At 38.3% G+C, this 21,351-nt stretch overlaps 1 protein-coding gene across 4 annotated transcripts in view; it reads right to left on the bottom strand.

Annotated features, from left to right (window-relative positions):
- Window positions 1-21,351, bottom strand: part of LOC150107542 (DNA ligase 3-like) — a 505,727-nt gene that overhangs the window by 286,723 nt on the left and 197,653 nt on the right. For all 4 annotated transcript variants that reach the window (XM_090391370.1, XM_090391373.1, XM_090391372.1 and 1 more), the window contains one exon: window positions 15,736-15,891. In XM_090391370.1, the coding sequence (XP_090247496.1) occupies window positions 15,736-15,891 (156 nt within the window). The remainder of the gene's footprint in view (window positions 1-15,735; window positions 15,892-21,351) is intronic.

Here is a 21,351-nt window from a genome sequence, read left to right as displayed (position 1 = left end):
ACTTTCTGGACGTCCCTCGCATATATATCAAAGGCTGCAGAACTCCAATGGAAAGGATGTCAGTCAGAGCCTTAGGATCTCCTGCAAGGCACATAGGCTACCTGCCCCAGGCAATGAATTAGTGACCATGACAACTGGACAGCTCACTACTACATCCGAAGACAGAAACCACGAACCCTCAACTACTTCATTCCAGGAAAGCCAGAAGAACTTTCAGAAAGAAAACAGACTTTCAGTACTTATGTGAATATAGTAGCAGAAGCTAAAACCTTATTTGTCAGCGAAAACTGCTTTCATGCACTAATACAGTACTAGCAAACAGAAATTAAACATCACTTCCACAACCAACCCCACTAATAATGACATTTCCAGAGAAAATGAAATAGTCATTTTTGCTACCAAAGAAAACATGCCTTTGAAAGATTGTACCACCCAAAAACATTACTGACACATTCTGCATAGCAGGAACCATACAAGTTTACTTCACTCACACCTCATGGGTACAGACTGTACTGCAAAAGGGCACTGATATCAGCCCTTATCACCATGGAGCTGCTCCCATCACACTAGCACCAACTAAAATAATGGCATCAAACAAACCCCCTGAAATCCCTCAACAGTTTCTTAGAAGGCTCTTAATGAAATATGGCTCTATACTGGAAAAATACATACACTGTCAGCAGCCACAACAAAGCCTGAATTTGCACACATCAAGAGTTTCTGAAGACAAGCATCAATACACTTTCCACACAATGATGCAATAAACAACTTGTCGAAGATCATCAACAAACAGATATAAACAGATTGCCTACACTTTCTACATATTTGTCACATCACAGTGCCTCTACTGCCACAGTTACATTAGGAAACTGTTCCTATACTTTGATACAGCAACAGACACTCAAATCCAGGGAACAGTCACTAGAAACAGACATGCAGTGCAAGGCAACATTGCTCATGAAAAAAATCCAAGTACAGAAGAAAGCCAACCCAAAATGCTTACCTTTAAACTAGAAACAACAAAAATAGAAAAAAAGATTGATTGCATTGATGAAGGCCCATTAGCTAAAGGAAAAATCATGTCTAGGGATGAGACTTCACAACATAATGCACTTGCCACATTGCTTGTAAACAGCAACTCACCCAATGAGGACAAACATGAACAACAGGAGGTGGGAAATTCACAATCTCTTGCAGAACCAGAGCAAGAAAATATTTCCATCCCTAGTATAACCTGACTATACTCCATGAAAGGGAAACACAGATGTTTGAGAGAATAAAGAGTAAAAAAGTCTTTAAACAATGACTAGAAGAAGAAGCTGTTACGTCATTGTTTTCTTAATTTTACCTCTATTGTTCTCCTTGTACCTACTGAGAACTGACTTTCTGGGACCGTTTCTCTCTTTGAGCTCTGACGAAATTTATTTGTTAATGCTGCGCAAGTCAGAACTCTAGGAAAGAAATTCTTATCCGAAGAAACTTTCCCAGAATTCAAGAAATACCTTATATAGATTTAAGTAGTTAGGTAGATTGAGTTCTCAGTATACAGTCATGGCCTTGACAATCTTAAATTCCCCTTTTTTCCTTTAAACATAGGTTCGATATTTTCGTGAGCGGTAAAATTCAATCTCTTACTCAGACAAACTCAGGTATACATGGGAAAACACATTTATTATTTATCTAAGAACATTACAATTTAAACAACACAATAATCAAGCAAATTAAGGTTAATACTAAAATACAAGTAAAGCAGGGTAATAATAATCAAACAGACGGGGCCATTCAAATACACTCATGAGAATTTATGCTTATCTACATCACAAACATGGATGTCAGTATTAAACTAGATTATTACTGCTACTAACGATCCACACATTAAACTTGGTCTAGACAACTTATGAACGTAGACTACCAGTCCAATTCGATTAACATAAGACAGGAAACTGTTTCAAAATCTCTCTCTCTTCTTTTCTAAACTCTCTCTCCATTTTAAACCTTCGTCACTAATAGATAGCATATAAAAGGGAAGATTTGTACATTACCACCTTGTTAGATGTTTCCTCGATCCTTTTGTCTGTTCTTTGTTATAGATTGTCCCTCTGTATGATGGATTGCCACCACGTGGGAGTCACGTGCTCGTCCTGAATTTGCCACTTGCTTCTTCTGGGCTTACGAACTTTTCGTGTTGCCACTTCTAACACAATTTACCTTCAAAGGAATTCTTTGCTACTTTCTCATCAGTTAGATCCACACCGATGGTCTAAAACTCAAACACTGCCGTCATCTCGTGTTATATTTTCTTTGATTCGCATCGCTCAGCAACAGGAAACACGCTGCCACTCTGCCGTCTTCACACGTCTTGTCAGGTATCAGGGATGCTGATCTGCCCAGAAACTTCGAGCAGGAGACCCACAGGGAAGGCACATGCAACCGGGGAACACCACATGAACCAGGAGAAAAAAACGTAAAAACAAGCAAAAAGCTAAGCTCTCAACAATGCGAATCTGTTTTAAACCCCATTATAGCGCCCTCTTTCCGCACTCCAAACTTGCCTATGACGCTCTCCCATTTGCTGTCGTTGAGTGACGTTACCTCCTTGCTGTACGCGCATTGCTTTTTTCGGTGAATGCAAATTTCGTCGCTCGTTACATCATCTTTGGTGGTCAAACTGCAACCTTTGAACTTTCATTCGCACGATGATACACGACATTATACATGGCATATTTTAACATTGATGTTTATGACAAATTAAGATTCCATCTATTTTAGACAATAACCTTAAACATAGTACAATTTAATATTTATTTCCTCCTTCAATTTCATTTTTATTTAAGATTCAACCTCTTCTTTTATATTTTAATTCCTTTTTTAAGCAATGTTAATATCTGCTTCCTCACATATTATGTCTATTTTGTCAAGAGTACAAACGTGTTTTTGCTTGATATTGTTCTCTTGTTAAATCTTCAATGGAGCGGTTCTATTTCTTGATAGAGCCATCATTCAAGATCTAAGAAAGCCGAAATCGAACTATCTCCCACTGAAGGCCCACTGCACGCCAAGGAATTATCATCCTTCATACAGTATCCTGATCCAGGTAGCATCAAGAAGAGGCCCCTGATACTGTCTGGATCAGGGGCCTCCTCCAAAAACTAGAGAATATTATAAAGTGCAAAAAAACTTTACAACTCTTTGAATCTATTCTCTCCAACAGAAAGATCCAGGTCCCTATTGGCGGAAAAAAGAGCAGGCCCAGATTCCTTCACAGCGGTCTTCCTCAGGGCTCTGTGTTATCCCCTTTACTTTTAAACATCTACGTGTATGATCTACCTCATACCAGATCAAGCAAACATATGTATGCCGATGATCTAGCGATCTTACATCAATCCACCTCCTTTGCCAACCTTGAATACAGACCTGAACACCCTGGAAGAGCACTTCAAGCAGAGGCGAATCGACAACTCACCCCCTTTCTTTCTGTGGAAAAATGGTGGAACACGAGCCTCACCCAAAATACCTCAGATTGAGCCTGGACAGAAGTCTAACCTATAAAAGGAACATCATCAACCTCTCCAATAAAATTAAAACCAGAAACAATATCATTTCAAGGCTTGATGGAACAACCTGGGGGGGGGGGGTTTGCAGAAGTCCTAAGGTCGTCTGCACTAGTCCTCGCATTCTCTGCAGCAGAATATTGTGCCCCTGTCTAGGAAAGAAGTGCACACATTAACATTATAGACACCCAGCTAAACTCCACCATGCGCACAATTAGTGGGACAGTGAGAGGCACCCCTCTCTCCTGGCTGCCTGTACTATCTAACATTGCTCCACCAAACAGGCAGAGAAGATAAGCCTCGATTAAGGAATTTAATAAAGCAATGAGCAATCCACTCCTGCCCCTGCATCACTCTCTCTCATAAATCCACCTAGTCTTTGCCTCAAATCTAGAAGGCCTCTCTGGTCCATGGACAAACTCTCTTCAGCTGCACTGCCATCAGTATCTGACATATAGAGAGAGAGAACACTAGTCTAACAATCTCCCAACAAACGGCTTCCTGGTAAAAGATCCCTGTGCTCCGAAGCCTAGTTTTGCTCTTCCTAAGAAGATTTGGTCATCAATAAACAGGATCGGAACTAATTAGGGCAGATGTGGCTACTTCTACATAAATGGGGGCTGTTAGATCACCCTTGTTGTGATTGTTCACCCGTGGCTCAGACGATTACTCATATTGTGTATGACTACCCAAGGCGCCAATTTCACGGTGGTGGTCTACAGGACATCCACAAGTGACAGATGAGGCCTTGGAATGGCTTTCCAGACTGGACCTTGAACTGTAGTTGGCGGTGGTTATGGAGGAAACAGAAGATCACGGTCCTGTCTCACCACGAAGATGTTATTCTCGTAGTCACTCTCATAGCCCTCATCACAGTATCAGCAGAATTCCTCTTCGTGTTAGAAGATGATAATGCAATGTGAAATGGGCCTCCTCTAATGGATCAAGTTTTGGGCACAATACACAACTGCTCTCTAATTAAACCTCAGATACAGCTACATTTATTTTGTGAAGTGTTGTGAGAACATGCAGCCTTGTCATACTTGGTGCAGCAGGATGATAATTGCCCCTGGCTTGATTCTGACAAGTTACTTTTGCTTTATTTTAATCAAAAAAGAAAGACTTAGAAAACAGGTTGTGCCTTTTATGTAATGAAATTTTATATGTTAAGATTTTCATCATTTGTTTCTGGAAATTGTGATTGTACTTTTCACTTGCCAGTTTCATGTAGCCATAAGCATAAATAAATAAATACAGAAAGTGTAAGGCTCTTCTCATAAATTAACCACAGCTCTCAAATACAAGAATACATGAACTCATATCACAGCTTCAGCAGTTACATTCAAAACTAAAAAATAAAAAGGAAAAAAAAAAACAGAGCAAAGGTCATCATATTAATGGGCTAGAAACCAAATACTAGAAACAATACTAAAGGAAATCAATTTGTAATCTTCCAAATTCTCTTTATCATAGTGGTTCTAAGAATTCTGTCCCTAAATGCAAGAGGTGTGCCTCTGCCCTATGCAATAAACTAAACCTGAAGCAAGAACAGCAACATCATGTTGACTTAATTCTTTTAAATCCTGTCGAAAGACTTACATGCTGGTTAAACATGATAAATAAATACTTAAGGAACTGACAGCATTACACTAGAAATATAAATTAAATCAACTTTAATATATACTTTCCGATATTGTGGCAACGTCACGTTGCCATCTGCATGGGAACTCAAGATAAAGACACGTGCACGCAAGTACTACATAACAGCAAATGAGAAACGAAGCGAGGAAGCTACCGTTTTCTTAAAGTCCTGATGGTGCCCCCCCCCCCTGGCGGGCTATGTTAGGTGTTCTTGGCCTTTGGGCTGAAGTTTTGATATATGTTTCCCAAATTTGAAGCAGTCTCATGCATCCAAATTTGTTGAGGTTTGGCATGTTTGTGAGAGCTGAGGCTGATTCCATGAATAGTCTTTCATATTTGAACTTGCTGAGGTGTATTACTGTGGCTTTCTTCCACCTTATTCTGTGGCGAGTATCCAGAGCATGGTCTGCAAGCCCAGAGTGGCTGTACTGGTGAAATTGGATGTATTCCTTTTGTTCTGAGATTCTGATATTTGCTGTTCTGCCTGTTTGGCCAAAGTAGGACAATTTATAGCTGCAAGGGACCTGGTATACACCAGGTAGGTCTAGATCTTTAGTAAGGGATGCCGATTTTCTATATGGTCTGTAACAAGAGGTCAAGTCATGTTTTTTTAGGATTTTGTTGATTTTTTTCAAAGATGCCACGGATGTAGGGAATGGTAGTGGATTTAGAGTAATCTTTTTTGTGAAGAAGGGAGGGGGGGGGTGGTAACTAGTTTTAGTATTTTTTGGATTTTTTTGGGGGGTGGTAGCCATTGGCTGAGAAAGTGTTAAGGATGCGATTTAATTCAGTAGTTAGGGCTTGGTCATTTCAACAGATTAGTTTTGCCCTGTTGAATAGTGTCTTAATAACTCCATATTGTTGTGAGGGGGGGGGGGGGGGAATTGTTGATGAATGTATCTGCCTGTTTGGGTGGGTTTTCTATAAACTGAGAAAACCAAAGTTCCATCAGGTTGGTGGATGACTAGTGTGTCTAGGAAGGGGGGCTATTGTTTTTCTCTTTTTCCAGGGTGAACTTGATTCTAGGGTGTTGGTTGTTTAAGTGTGTTAAGAAGGAGAGGAGTATATCCGGGCCATGTGGCCAAATAGCGAACGCATCATCAACGTAGCGAAGCCATATGGTAGGTTTTTGTGGGGCAGAGTTTAAGGCTTTCTCTTCAAAGGTCTCCATAAAGAAGTTGGCCAAGGGTGGGAAAAGTGATGAACCCATGGCTGCCTCCTCTATCTGTTTGTAGAATTTTTCCTGCCAAACGAAATAGCCTGAGTTCATTGTGAACTGAAATAGTGCTGAGATATCGGGAGGAAATTTAGCTTGGATTAGCTGTCAGTTCCTTAAGTATTTAGTTATCATTATAATTCTTTTAATTCACTGACGTACCTGCCCATACTGTATGCCCTTGTGCTGTATCAGACCTTGAAACACCAAACCACAACACTCCATATTTCGATATGTACTTACCACAGCAGGATGAACTGGCAGCAGAAATCTTTGGCTTCATAAATGGCCATCTTTCAAAAATTGATCAAGAACACACCATCATTGCTGGAGACTTCAACTGTATCATTAAGCTCAAAACAGACAGGGTTAAACTGCATTGCACCTCTTTAATCAACAGACTGCAGGAAATGATAAACAACAATGAACTTGTCAATGCCTTCTGGCACCAATATCCAGAAAAGAGGTCCAACACCTGGAGATCATCTACCACACCATCTAACAGGCCTCCCTACCATGCTGAACTGGATGGGTTCTACTGCTTTAACCACACTAATCCTCTGATAAGAAACATATCCCATTCTACATAGAAGACCACTCAAGTTTAATGATGCAGCAGTCAACATATCAGACCATAGTATCATTAAACTGGAACTCTCACTACCCTACAAGGCATCCAAACCAGGAAGCACCTATTGGATCTTTAACAACACCCTCTTGCAAGACTCATAATACGTACAGAATATCCATGCCTTGGTATCCAACCCTTACTGAATCAAGAGATACAACAGAACCCATGAAAACGAGGTGGCCTACCCTGAATTCTCAACTGAATGCATACGCACAAATCTACAGTCATCAAAAACATAAAAAAATAGTAAATTAGACAAGTTAAATTGCAGCTTCATTTCCTCACCGAAGAAAGTCCAGAATACCGATCAGTTCTCCAAGCCATACAAGCACAGCTAGAACAGTCTGCCAAAGGTGCTCTTCTTAGATCATGTTACACAAATATAAACCTGTCAAACACCCCTACAAAGTACTTCTTCACTCTAAAAGAAAAAAAAAAAATGTCAGGTAGCAGTTCCTCTCAGAGCACTGAGAAACAACAAGTCTCTTCTGCATAACAAAACAACCTGGAAGAACTGAAAACAGCATGTAAATCTCTGCCAAAGAACAAATCCCTCCTCCCCCCCACCTGGATAAACTTACTTCTGAGCTCTTCTAAACATTCTGGGATGACCTGGAACCACTCCTCAAATTGTTGCAAGAAGCTTACCTTAATAGGTATCCACAATCTGTTATTATACCCTCAGTTCCATATCTCATTCCAAATAAGGGAAACTGACACCCTATATCACTGATTAACTCAGACTGCAAAATCATTTCTAAAGTAATCGCAAACCATCTGAAGTCCACGCTACCTAATGTTATTGGCCAGTATCAAACCAATTTGGTGCCAAAAAGATCAATAAACAATAACCTACATTTAATTAGGGATCTCATCCACATTGCAAACAGCCAGAATGAAAATTAGCACCAATCAGTCTTGACCAGGAAAAGCCTTTGATAGAGCAGAACATGAATACCTCTTCAAAGTAAATGAGAGCATTCAGATATGGGCCTCTCATTATTCAAACAGTCCAACTACCATATAAAGGAGCATATTTTTGTCTAAAAGTAAGCAACTGGCTCACCTGGACATCGTCATACTCTCAATGAATCAAACAAGGATGCCCACTTTCTGAACAAATGTACACACTAGCCATCGAACCTTTCCTGAGAAAAATATTCAACATCATGATTTCTAAATGCACCAACATACAAAAGCTGTATATGAAGATCAGCCTATCAGCATATGCAGATGTCACGATCATGATATGCAATGATAAGGAAATGAAAGCCATCCATAGTTCAATGCCGATGGTAGGGAGGTAACTGAATCAGTTGAGATAGTTGAGTTACTGAGCGAGCACTTTGCAAAAGTATATCATCCAGGTGGTGACATTGCAGAAACGAATAAACCAGTAGATTATACGGGAATTGTGGTTAATGAAGTGGAGGTGAGTAGTCTATTGCATAACCTCAATGTCAATACATCTGTGGGATTGGATGGTATACCAGCTCGTGTTGTACGAGAAGCAGCTAAAGAATTGTCAGTACCCTTGACCATTTTGTTTAATTTGAGTCTCGGGTCTGGGTTAGTCCCGAGCGGGTGGAAAGAGGGGAAAATAGTTCCACTGCATAAAGGTGGTTCCAAGACTGCTGTTGTAAATTACCGACTGATTAGCATATCAGGAATCATTGTCAAGGTCTTAGAGAAAATAGTCAAGAGGAAAATACAAGATTGGATAGAAGAAAATGGGATACTGTATCGGGGACAGCATGGTTTTGTGAAGGGCAGGTCATGCCTCAGTAACTTGCTCACGTATTATAACACAGTGACGGCTGAACTGGATAAGGGTAATGGGTTTACGGTGATTCTACTGGACCTTGCCAAGGCCTTTGACAGGATTCCACATGGAATTCTAATCAGTAAATTGCAGCATATGGGAATGGACATAGGGTTGGTGAGATGGATAGGAGGGTGGTTGACGGAGAGATATCAGAGAGTGGTTTACTCGCGAGTAGAGTCCACAAGACGGCCTGTGACTAGTGGTGTGCCACAAGGATCTGTTCTTGGACCACTGCTGTTTAATTTGTTCATAAATGATATAGGAAAGGATCTGAGAGGAACAGTTCATTTGTTTGCGGATGATGCGAAGTTGGGTAGGGCAATAGTGAATGCAGATGACGTCAAAATTTTGCAGGATGATTTGGATAGATTGGAGGTCTGGGCTAAGGAGAATGGATGTCAGTTTAATGTGGCAAAATGTAAGGTTATGCATTTTGGGGTGAAAAGAATAGCGGCAGTTTACTGCATTGGTGGAACCCTGCTCCAGGAAATTGATGAGGCACAAGATTTAGGAGTGTTGGTAGATAAGGAATTGAAATTTAGGGGACACATTGCAAAAGTGACCAAAACAGCTCATCAAATCACTTGGTTGCTGAAGAATACGTTGACAAGCAGAGACAAGCAGGTTATTGTTCCTCTCTATCGAGCCTTGATAAGACCCCATCTAGACTACTGTGCTCAGATTTGGTCACCTAGGTTTCTTCTTGATGGGGAGGAGGTGGAGAGGATCCAGAGGCGAGTGACTAAGATGATAGCAGGTCTGTGGAATGAACCGTATGAGAACAGGTTGAGGATTTGTGTGTTGCAAAAATTGGTTGATAGGCGGAGGAGGGGAGATATGATTGAGACATTCAAATTACTGAAGGGTTTCTATAAAATTAATTCAGAAGATATTTTTGAGAACAGGGTTGGTTGTGGGAGGACTAGGGGACATCCATGGAAACTGGGCAAAAGTGTGGTTAGTAAAGGTGTTACAGCTGGGTTCTTTACTTTTAGAGTAGTGAATGAGTGGAATGCGCTCCCTGAGTCTGTGGTGGATGCTGTGACAGTGAATGAGTTTAAGGCGAGGTATGATAGATACTGTATGAATGTCAAATAGTTGTGATGAATATGATTTGGGGCCTCCCTCGATGAGTCTAATGACTCCCTGGAGTTGCCCGTAATAATAGTAATAATAATAGTAATACACTATATGAACAAGCCTCTGGGACAAAGTTAAATTCCAAAAAGTCTTCTGGCTTAAGCATATACCTAGATAGGTGCCTAAGCTTACGATTACATGCAAGCTTACAGTTCACTCAACTGAACACAACTACTTCAAACAGATACTAGGTAAACAAAACAAAACAACATATAAACAACTTCTTCACTTAGAAGAAGAGTGCTATGAAACACTGCCTGAAGACTTCCTCCATCAGATCCAGAAGTTAATAACATGATTCCTCTGGAACAAAACCAACTTGACAACCTGCTCAGCAGTCCGTAAGCCATTCAACAAGAGAGAGGCCAGAGCCTAGTCTCCCTAGAAACTAAAATCACCTCCTTCAGGATTATTTTGCTCCTTAGGACACTCCACACCAACCAGACCTATATGACACCTCTCAAACATATTTTGAAAGAAGCCACCAGAGGATGTCAGTTATCCACAATCCATTAAATGGTCAATGGGCTGGCACCTCCCAACTGTCTCTATTCTGTCACAATACCTAACAATGCTGGCAAAGCACAGAGCCTCATCACACAATGCGTGTACTTCAGGGAGCAGTGCATGCAGAGCCTTTATTCCTCAAAAGAAATATTAAAGATCCCATAACTGACCAACCTTTCCTCTTTGCTGACTGGAGCTGGGAAGGTATAAGAACTATACTTCCTAACTCAGAAACAGCAGTAAAACCTCCAAAGTTTACTGCTGAAACCACCAATGCAACAGAGCAGTATCAACAAGTTCAAACCACCATTATGAATGCCTTTCTAGACATCATTACATGACAAGAAATTTGAATTTCAACCAGAAATTCCCAGGAACACACCTTTCAAATCTTGTCATCTGAAACCTCTCTTCTGCTACTGTATACTAATTTCAAGAAAGTTTACTGCCACCTCACTTCAATACCTCCTGACTCACCTTTTGTGCATTCATCAATATCTCAATCCGCAAACTCACCTGCATATCTACAGATGCTGCCCAAGTTTCGACTGGTTCTTCCCTATAGGACAAAGTGTACCAGGCCAGATGTAGACATACAGGTGAGGTTGAGGCACAACATCTCACCGATCCCAACAAAACTCCACAAATTCCAAGTTAGAGCATCAGATTTCTGTCTGTTTTGTAATGTCTCAGGTACCTTGGAGCACACCTATCTGACCTGTCCTGTAAATAAAGGGATCATCATATAAGCACTGGATGCTGCCTCTAGCACCTGACCATTGTACAGCCATGAAGACTACCACACACACTCATACACACACACACACACACACACACACACACACACACACACACACACACACACACACACACACACACACAGAGCAGAGAATATGCAACTTCCTTTGCATTGTGGTGAAAGCTATCATATACAGTTTTTATCTAAACAACACAAGAGAAAACTAGAATCTCTCAGTTACTAAATCCAAGATACATTTCATGCACAGTCTATGAAGGAAGCTGAACAGTCGACTGATACTGGAATATCATCACCACCAAGAACAGGGAACGCTAAATGAACTCAATGCAGACTGGAACCCAAATGATACTCTTCAGTTGACTGGAGAAGATAATGTGATTCTCTTCATGTAGAATAAAATCACAGTGTGTATGGACCAAAAAAAAAAAGTAGTTGTGGATGACACGAGAATTACAGTGCCTCCTCTGCTTTTAAAAATTTACTACTTCGTCATAATGTCTTATCCTTTCATCTTTTGTTTGTTGCTTATGTTTTTGTTTTATTTTCAACCTGTCCAAAAATTATTGGGATCAGTGAGACATGGTTGATAGAAGACAATATGCTGACAGGAATAGAAGTAGCAGGATAGAGCATTTTTTAGTGGGATAGGAATGCAAACATGGTGGTGGAGTATTACTTACGATAAGTGATGAGTTGCATCTTCTTAAGGTGGAAGTGGGCAGGACAGGATATTTAATGAGGAGGGGGGGGGATCTTGCTATAAGCCAGGGAGCATAACGAGTGTAGAGCATAACATGTTTAGGCAGTTAAGCTTGGCAAGTGCAAAATGGGGGGTTTTAACTATAGCAGTATAAACGGGGAGGGAGAACCATGTGTAGTAGTAAGGGAATGGAATTTCTGGAATTTTTGAGAGAAAAATGTCTTATGAAACGTATAGTAGAAAGAACACAAAGTTTGAGAGCTTTATATTTAGTCATAGCATCAGAGAATCTGATTATAACTAATTTATAAGATATCTGATTATAAGATGGCATTCCTACTACCAATTAAAGACAGAGAGAGAGAGTGGCTATGTGGATTTGACTTGGAGGATGAACATGCAGGAGTATCAAGGAGAAAGGAATTTATGTGAAATCATAAGGCAGGTAATTATAACAAACATAAAAAATCAGCCTGGGGTAGTTTCGTGGATGAAGGAACTGGAAAGGCGAGATATCATCAGTGCATGGGAAAACTAACAAAGAAATATTTATTAGATGGAATAGTTAGTTGTATATCTTGAGTGAAAAAGAGAACATTATTATTATATTATTATAATTATTATATTATTGTAAAGATGACAGATGATACAAATGGAAACTGCAGGTGAAAAAAAGTTATGGAAGAGATATCAGGGAGTGGGGGGAAGAGAAGAGAGCAGATGCATGAAAATATGACTCATGCCAGGAGAGTGACTAGTATGGTAAGGAAAGCAAAACTTAAATATGAGAAGAGATTGCCCCTTGCGATCTAAGGAAAATCCACATGAATTCTTTGGTAATGTGGCCAGTAAGAGGATTGATTGTAGGAAAGACATTGTTAGATGAAGCTGGGAGTAGAGTGACTGATGCAGAATACATAGTGGAGTTATTTAATGATTGCATATAGGAGTATTTTCCTGGGAAAGTCAGTTTTAATACTAGAGGAATTGGGGAAAGTTCAAGGTGTAGAAGTGCAAGAGGAGAGTGTGTTTCAAATACTGAGCACTCTCGATGTCAATAAAGCAATGGAAGAGTTTTTACAACACTGAGAAGGATAGGATGCTGACCAGCAGAGACAGAACAGTAATGATTCCATTGTATAAAGCTCTGATCAGACCACATCTGAATTACTGTGCTCACATTTGTTCACCAGGATTTGAAGAGTCCTGGTGAACAAATTTTAGTAAAATGAAGAATTTGAAGAGGATAAATTAACCTTTGAAAAGGTGCAGATACAGATAACAAAAATGATATCAGGACTGTACAATGTCAGTTATAAGGATCGACTGAGGGAATGTGGACTGCAAAGTTTGGTAGAAGAAGGAGGTGACATGATTAAGACATTTAAACTGTTGACCAACCCTGAGGAGTTTTTTCACATAAGTAAACCAAGTTCTTTCACATATGGAAGGAGCAAGGATGAGGGCCATCCTTAGAAGTTGCAAAAGGAACCCATGAATAAGAGGGTAAAGAGTGGTTCTTTGCATGGAGAGTAGTTGAACCAGGGAATGCATTACCTGATTAAGTGGTGAAAGTATGAACAGTGAATGAGTTTAAGAAGTGGTATGATATACTTTGTGTTGTCTAGAATGGACCTCCTACAATGAGCCTAGTGACTCCATGATGGTCCTGAATAACAATAATAAACTGGGGGGAGGGGGGTTGATAAGCAATGCATTGCATGAATGAAGGGTTAGTTAGTGTGTGGGGGGGGGGGGGGTCTATGATGAGTCTTTAGACTTTAGGAAGATTCTTATTGTGTCTGCCACCCATGAAAGGATGTCAACATATATTAATGTTGTGGATAAGCTATAGGGATTTTTTATTTATTTATTTGTTTTATTTATTTTTCTACTAGGGGGGGAACTATGCCTCCCCCCCATGTTCCGGGCTGGTAGGCCATTCTCCTTGAATTCTGATGACTAGAATTTTAAAGATTCGAAAGAGGGATTCCACCTCCCTAGCACACCCCCCCCCCCAAGTTCTGGACTGGTAGGCCGGTTCTCCTTAAATTCTGATGACTGGACACTCAGGATAGTCCCTGAGTTTCAAAGCGTTTCAAAAAATGTGACATAAAAAGGCTTATCATTTTATATACCGTATTTTTCAATAGATAACATGCACCTAATGTATAACGCGCACCCCCAACATTTTCATCACTCCTTTTGATATAGATAACGCGCATGTGCCAACTAGCAGTAGAGTTAGGAATTATAGATAGAGGATAGAGGAATTCTTTAAAAGCACATGCGTTGCTATTAGCAGTGGTTGATTTTTAGTTATTGCTAATGATAAAGGTTGGATAAATTCCGAAATTATAGAATTTTGGTTGGAGAATGTGTGTGTGTGGCGAAAGAGAAAAATGGCATTTTTTAACCCAAAATTTTTGTTAGTGTTGGATTCGTGTAGGGCACACACACGGCAGCAGAAGTTAAAACAATTGTAAGTATTCCAAACTGGCCATGATTCCAGGTGGTTTAACAAAAAAAACTCCAACCCCCTTGATCTTGCAGTAAATAAACCATTCAAAGATAATTTGCGGGATAAGTGGAAAGACTGGACAATGAATGGCATCCATGAATATAACAAAACAGGGCAGAAGAAAAGAATGTCATATAACGATATAGTTACGTGGATTGTAGAAAGTTGGGCGGCTGTAAGTGAAAACTGTGTTAGAAATGGTTTCATTAAAGCACAAGGGAATGCAGTGGTGTCTGGTAACAATGATTATGAAGCTGACGAAATACCATTAAATTGCATTAAAAACGAAATTTTTAACGCAATTGATTCTTTCAATATTGAGTCTGCTGAAGAATTTTTTGGATTTGAATAGTGTAATGTTCAATAAATATTAAGTAATACTTCTACCTTAGTTTTGTTATTACATTTGATTTACTTCTCATACCTTTCAAATGTATACCATGCATGTTCATTTTTAACAAATTTAGACTTTTTTGTATAGATAGCACACGCGTTATCTATCGAAAAATATGGTATGTAGGGTAGATATAATCTAGGAACCCTGCTCTGAACACCAAACATGGATTAGTTAGAGAACAAGTATGCTAACCACTCAATCAATCAGGCTGATTATGTAATAATAAGAACATTTTATTTAAACTTGCTGGCATGGGGTGTGATAAACTAAACTCTAGAAGAGTTCAATTTCTAGAATGAATACTTGCAATGAAATCTAACAAGGTAAAAAGCGACATTTACCATGTTTGGCATGTTAATACGAGATATTGTTAAACATCAAAGACTATCTAAATTCATATTATCTTTAATGGCTGAATATGGTTATTATATGTTTAGAAATTTTACAAGCATTCCTTAAGGATTTGCAAAAGCACTTGAGAGGATGCATACATCAAGGATACACAGAACCATATTATCTAAATTTCATGTATCAAAGTATATGCAAAAAAAAAAAAAAAAGGTCTGATGTCTTATAAGACTTCCTCATAACTGCACAGTCCACAGTTTCTGTATACAAAACCATCAAACACTAGATGTTTATGAAATTTTTTAAATTATTTATTTATTAGCATTCAAAGAATTCCTTTCTTTGCTTTTGCTTCCTTTATTAAATATATTTTTTTTAAAAAAATAGAAAGAATATCTGTTTATTTCTAAGAAGCTTCTTAGAAAAATGTCTTTAAAAAAATCCTTACTATTTATAATATATACAAATTTGATCATATACAAATACAAATTTTCTCACCTTATGTGGCATGACAGGTTTTAAACTACGACTGAAATATGTGAAGTGATCACCCTGTTTATGCACTTGGACACGTTCACCATCGTATTTTATTTCAGCAAATATTCCTCCATGACATTTTTCAAAAGCCATTTCTACGGATTTACAAGGCTGTGCCTATAAACATAGTTATAAATGGCATAAGAATTAATATGCATTACCACAAAACAAAGTTCATAAAATCTATAACAAGTTTCCAAAGCTTTTTTATTATTTTTGATGTGTGAATGCAATTTGTTTTTGTTTATTAGAAGGGAAGATGACAAGATATATATAGTAGAGTGCCCTCCCATGATGAGTCCTTAAAGGTGTCACTGTAACAATAATATTTTAAGCCTGAACTTATTAAGATAATAAAATTCTTCAAAGCCTATTATTTAAGAAATGATATACCCCAACACACACGCATGTGGGCAGGCGGGCACCTTGAATACGATGTAATTATAAAATAAAATTCAATTTAAAAGAACCAACTTCTAGTTTGTTCATCATAATTTGATTGTGCATCATGATGTTGATTATTTTTAGTAGATATCAGCGATATTGTTTTATATATTTGGTGGGATTTTATTTATTTTTGACTGTGTTGTTAAGTGGTGTTGTTTAGTCAACTATTATTAAATGATATACTCTCAAACACATTTTTTGTTATGGCGTGCCAATGCATACAAGAAAAATGGAGTCCAAGATATCGATGTTGACTGATATCAATGTGTGATAGTGCGATGTAGCGTGTTTAATATATTTGTTGCTGAGAGTGAATGATTTGTGGTATGAGTGAGAATGGAGAAAATATTTGTCAGAAATTTTCTTAAGTGAGTATAAGAAATGTGAAGTAATGTCGGGAGCGAAAGAATGAGGTGACTAATATTATGGATATAAGACAGGATTGTCAAAGTGTTGTGGAGAATGTAGCAGAAGCAGTGAATGACAATGCACAAAATATGAATGAGAGTTCGAAAGCTGAAAGTAATAATCTGGATGATGAGGCTAGTGCAAAAAGAAATTGCACACTTACAAGGATTTCTTCACAGGATAAAATGTGAGCTCGAGCAAGTGGAGAAACAATTGGCTTGTGGTACAGAAGGATGGAGAATGAAAGAAAGGGTGAATGGGAAAAGCATAAAAGAGTGAGAAACTGGGAGAAAAGAGATAGCATTGTATGGAGATTCAATGATAAGAGGTATACTTAATGAGAAAGCGACAAAAGCATGTTTTCCAGGTGCGAAGAGAAAGGAGGTTAATGAAGCTGTAAGTAAGCAGAAAAAAGAAGCAAACAAGTTAAATGTTTTGGCAGGCACAAATGATTTGAAAGGTGAGAAATGTGCAATGAAAAAAGATATGAAAGAGTTGTTAGTAGGAGCAAAAATGAGGAGTAAGAAAGTAAAGATTGTGAGTCTTCTGCCTTAGTATGATAAGACAAAACTGAGAAGAATGGCTATGACTGTCAATGAGAAGATTGTGTAGGAGGAATGGTGTTCAATTTATTGATGTATGGAGTGAATCTGATGGATAAAATAACTTATATATGTCCAACAGACTACATTTAAATGGTTTTGGAGGTGTAGATATTTGGAGAATGTATTGTTTAGTGAACATGTGATAATGCAAAACCAGGGAATTTAGAGAGACGTTAGGGAGGATGAAATCAAGATTGTGTCTGGCCACCCTTGTGACAAATGAGCATGTGTACAGTAATGATTATGAAATGTCGAATGGGATTTCACAGGTCTCCAATTTGAATGGGTTGGTAATGATATTACACAAGGGTAACTATGAATACAAGGGAATGTTGAAATTCATGTACATGAATAAGAGTAAGGAGTTTTTGGCTCATGGCCAAAAATTATAGGCTGAAAATGATATAGTTACAGGGATAGAATGAAAAAGGTATTGTAAAAGTATTTTCAGGGAGGATAGAAGAACAGGACAGGAGGTGGGGGTATAGCTGATGATAGCTAAAAAATTACAACCAACAAAACTAGAAGTTAAAGGGGATTTTAGGTCTGAGGGAGATGGTTCATTTGAGGCTGTCTGGTGTGAGATAAAGGAAAATAGGACAAAATACATTGTTGGGCGCTGCTACAGACCAGGGAGGTCCACAGAAGATGTAGATGCCATGAATCAGCAGATTAGCTCAATGAGTGTAGGCTGAGCAATTATAATGGGAAACTTTATGGGGGTATTGATTGAAGGGAGGAAAGGGGACATGACAAGATCGAAGTGGGATTTATACAATTGCTAAGGGATAATTACATGAGCAAGGGATGATAATAATAGAGCGAGACATCAGATCCATGCACCCGGAACTGAAGTGTAAGGTACAGTTGTGGACAATGCAGCAATAGGCATTACTGGAATTACTTCTGGCAACCTTCCAGCATCTGGTGGAATCAATGCCTTGGAGAGTACAGACTGTTATTCATGCTAGAGGAGGACAACACACTATTAGGTAAATATCTCTAATGTTTTGTCCATTGAGTGTAATGTAACTGGTAATGTTTAGAACAGTTTTTCTCTTGTCATGCCTTTCCACACCTATAAAATTGAAATATAAATTTTTGTTATATTCATATGATTTCTCAACTATTTATGAAAATCCTTATCCTGACAACTTCTATTTGGCCTGAACACAGCTTACTCTTTTTGAAATTTCTCTTCTACAATATTTTAAACTCTTCTCAAGTATGCTTTCATAAATCTTACCTAGAATGCTTCAGTTCAGTAGTAAAATTTCTCTGTGATTTTCACATTTAGTGCTATTTCACTTTTTACAGATGGGTAACATGAGAGTTTTACTCCAGTTATTCCAAATTCAACCTTATGATAGGCTTTCTGAATTATATGCAGTCACTCAAAACTTTAATACCTACATATCTGAATATTTCTGATCAAACATCACCAACTATCTTAAGTGTTGATATATCCTAACTGCATCCCTTTTGAATATTTTCTACCACTGTTCTGTCACTGCTTGTTTCATTTAACAATCATTCAAATCCATTTCTAAGCTTTTTCATTAACCTTGAGAATGCGTTGCCATCTTTTGTGATATTTATATTCCATATTCCTACTGAAGTTTGTTTAGCTACTTTTAACACAGCTTATCTTTCTTACATTTTCTGTGTGTTTACTCAGAGTACATGCTGTCTTGCTAGAAACTTTCAATAAGCTTTCTTCTTTTCCAGGACTTCCTCTTTAACTTCCTGAGTCAACCACTGAGTTCAGATTTTGCTATCCTTGAAGTCAACTTCAATCAATCAGTAATTTCTTCAAAGTATGCTATTAGGCCTCCAAGGCTTGGTTCTTATTTTCATATTCTTTCATCTTTTCTTGAATAATATTTGTATATAAAATTTTTTTAAAAAATTATTTGTTCACACTTAACCCACTCATGGTACTAATGTACTATAATTTTTGTAATGTATGAAAGTACAAGTCAATGTGCTAATATTAATTTTTGCCAAAAAAAACTAAAGCTATGGGACAAATATACTGTTATTACTTTCACAGATATTTCCATAAAGTAAAATACTCATCATTGGAGACTCACCAATGTTCACACAAAATTTATCATTCATCCTTTGAACTCTTTCACAGATAAAGCCTCACAACCAACTCTAGCAATCCATTTACCATCTTCCAAGCAAAAAATCTAGTCCTAACCCCCCCCCCCTCGCTAATTACAATTTCATACACAATTTCTATGGATGACCCCTTGTTAGCTCCTATCTTGCCATGCACTGGAAAGAGTCTTTGGTGCCAATGCCATAAAACTCTTTTAATGGCTTATTTTTCTTTTTTCGAAGAAGTGGTCCTGATTGGCAAACAGAATATTGTTGAAAGTGAGGGAGGGTGAGGAATGGTCCTTCTTCCAAGAAATAAGACAGGACTGAATTTTCATGGCATTAAAATTCACCAGATTATCCTCATCCCACTTGAGAATGGCAAGAATGTTTAAGGTACCAGTTAAAGAAGACAGTGAAGCACTAATGTCCTGAGCATTACAATGGTTAGAAAATGAGAAAGAAGAGTGAAGAGTACTACCATCAGCAAAGGTATGAGTTGGACTGAATGTCAGAGAGAGAGAGAGAGAAATCATTGATGCTAGGAGGAAGTGTGTAAGTGATCTCACAGAGCTCTGGGGAACACCAGTATTGACTGAAAAATCTGATGAAATCCACCAAGACCTGCAATGTACGACGAGATCAGAAGCTGGCAAGTCATTCACAGAGGTAAGGAAAAATACCATAAGATGGTAGCTTGGTAAGAAACCACAATGCCAGACTCAATTGAATGCCTGACCACTTGAGTTTCTCCAAACTTTTCCATGGCCTGCATCCAAAGGTGGGTGATCATAGCATATTACTTTCATTTCTACTAATGAGTTCAACATTGGGATCCATGTCTTCAGCCATTTTGAGAACATCGCTAAATGCATAGAACATTTCTGCAAGACCCTTCACTGTAAATTGATTAACAACCTCCTCTTGTTTCTTTTTAACCTCTTCCTTTTCTCATTCTTGCTGTTCTGCAACATGATGTTCCTCCAGTTCGACCAATTCCTCATTGGTCAACTCTTCAGGGGCACTTTCTATGAGTTGAATTATGTTGTCATCATTCCCTTTGAGATTCAGATTGTTTGCTAGGCCCACTATTTCTTCACTCAATTTTCAAAGGTCTTCATTTTTTTTCAAAACTAAAATCATGCACAGACCTTTTTAATGTCTTTTTTCATATGGCATTCATACATTGAGAGGTCACTTCATTCCAAGCCACAGCAATATTTGTCATGCTATTTTTAATAGCATGATAAATATTGAATGCTTTCCGGAATTGCATGGGAGTCTGGTCATTTCCTTCAGTGGCAGAAATGGCTTGTGAAAAAATTCTCCGTAGATAATAAGCCCTGATCCATCGGCTGGATCAATGAAGTAGTGTTTGGAGGGAGAAACACGACCTTGAACTTGGTGAAGATCACAGATATAAGATGGATGACCTCTAGCATTATCTAGAATAAAAATTTTAAATACTAAATACTACATTTTTTTTCATGTAATAGTTTTCCATTTCACTTGCATATTGATTAAGGCATCTGCAAACAATTTTTGAGTCATCCACGACTTTTTATTTCTCCGATAATGAACTGAATGCTTCCTAATGTTTTTGAAGGCTCGTGGATTCTCAATGTGCCATATCACAAATGGTTTCAGTTTATATCCAGCCACATTACCCCCTAACATAATCATAATAAGGTCTTTAAAAGCTTTGAAACCAGGCATAGATTTTAGCTTTTTGTGGATGAATGTCCAATCAGGCATTTTTTTTTTCTGACACAAGAAGGGCTCATCCATATTAAATATTTGCTGTAGCAAATAACTTTCCTCCATAATAATTTTATCCAATTTCTCCAGGCAGTCTTCTCATCGGCACTTGCAGATTCGCCATACGTTTTTACATTATGCAGCACAAAACGCTGCTTAAATCTCATGAACTGACCAGAGGAAGCATTGAATTCGTAGTCGTAATCGGGCCCTGCTTTCTCCTTTAATATGTTGAAGAGCTTAGTGCCTTAGC

This window comes from Typopeltis vanoorti, chromosome 4, assembly GCF_054136105.1.
Source record: "Typopeltis vanoorti isolate ZY-2024b chromosome 4, IOZ_Tvanoo_1.0, whole genome shotgun sequence".
Taxonomy (NCBI): domain Eukaryota; kingdom Metazoa; phylum Arthropoda; class Arachnida; order Uropygi; family Thelyphonidae; genus Typopeltis; species Typopeltis vanoorti.
Note: the sequence above shows the minus strand (reverse complement) of the source record. Positions and strands in the feature narration are given on the sequence as shown.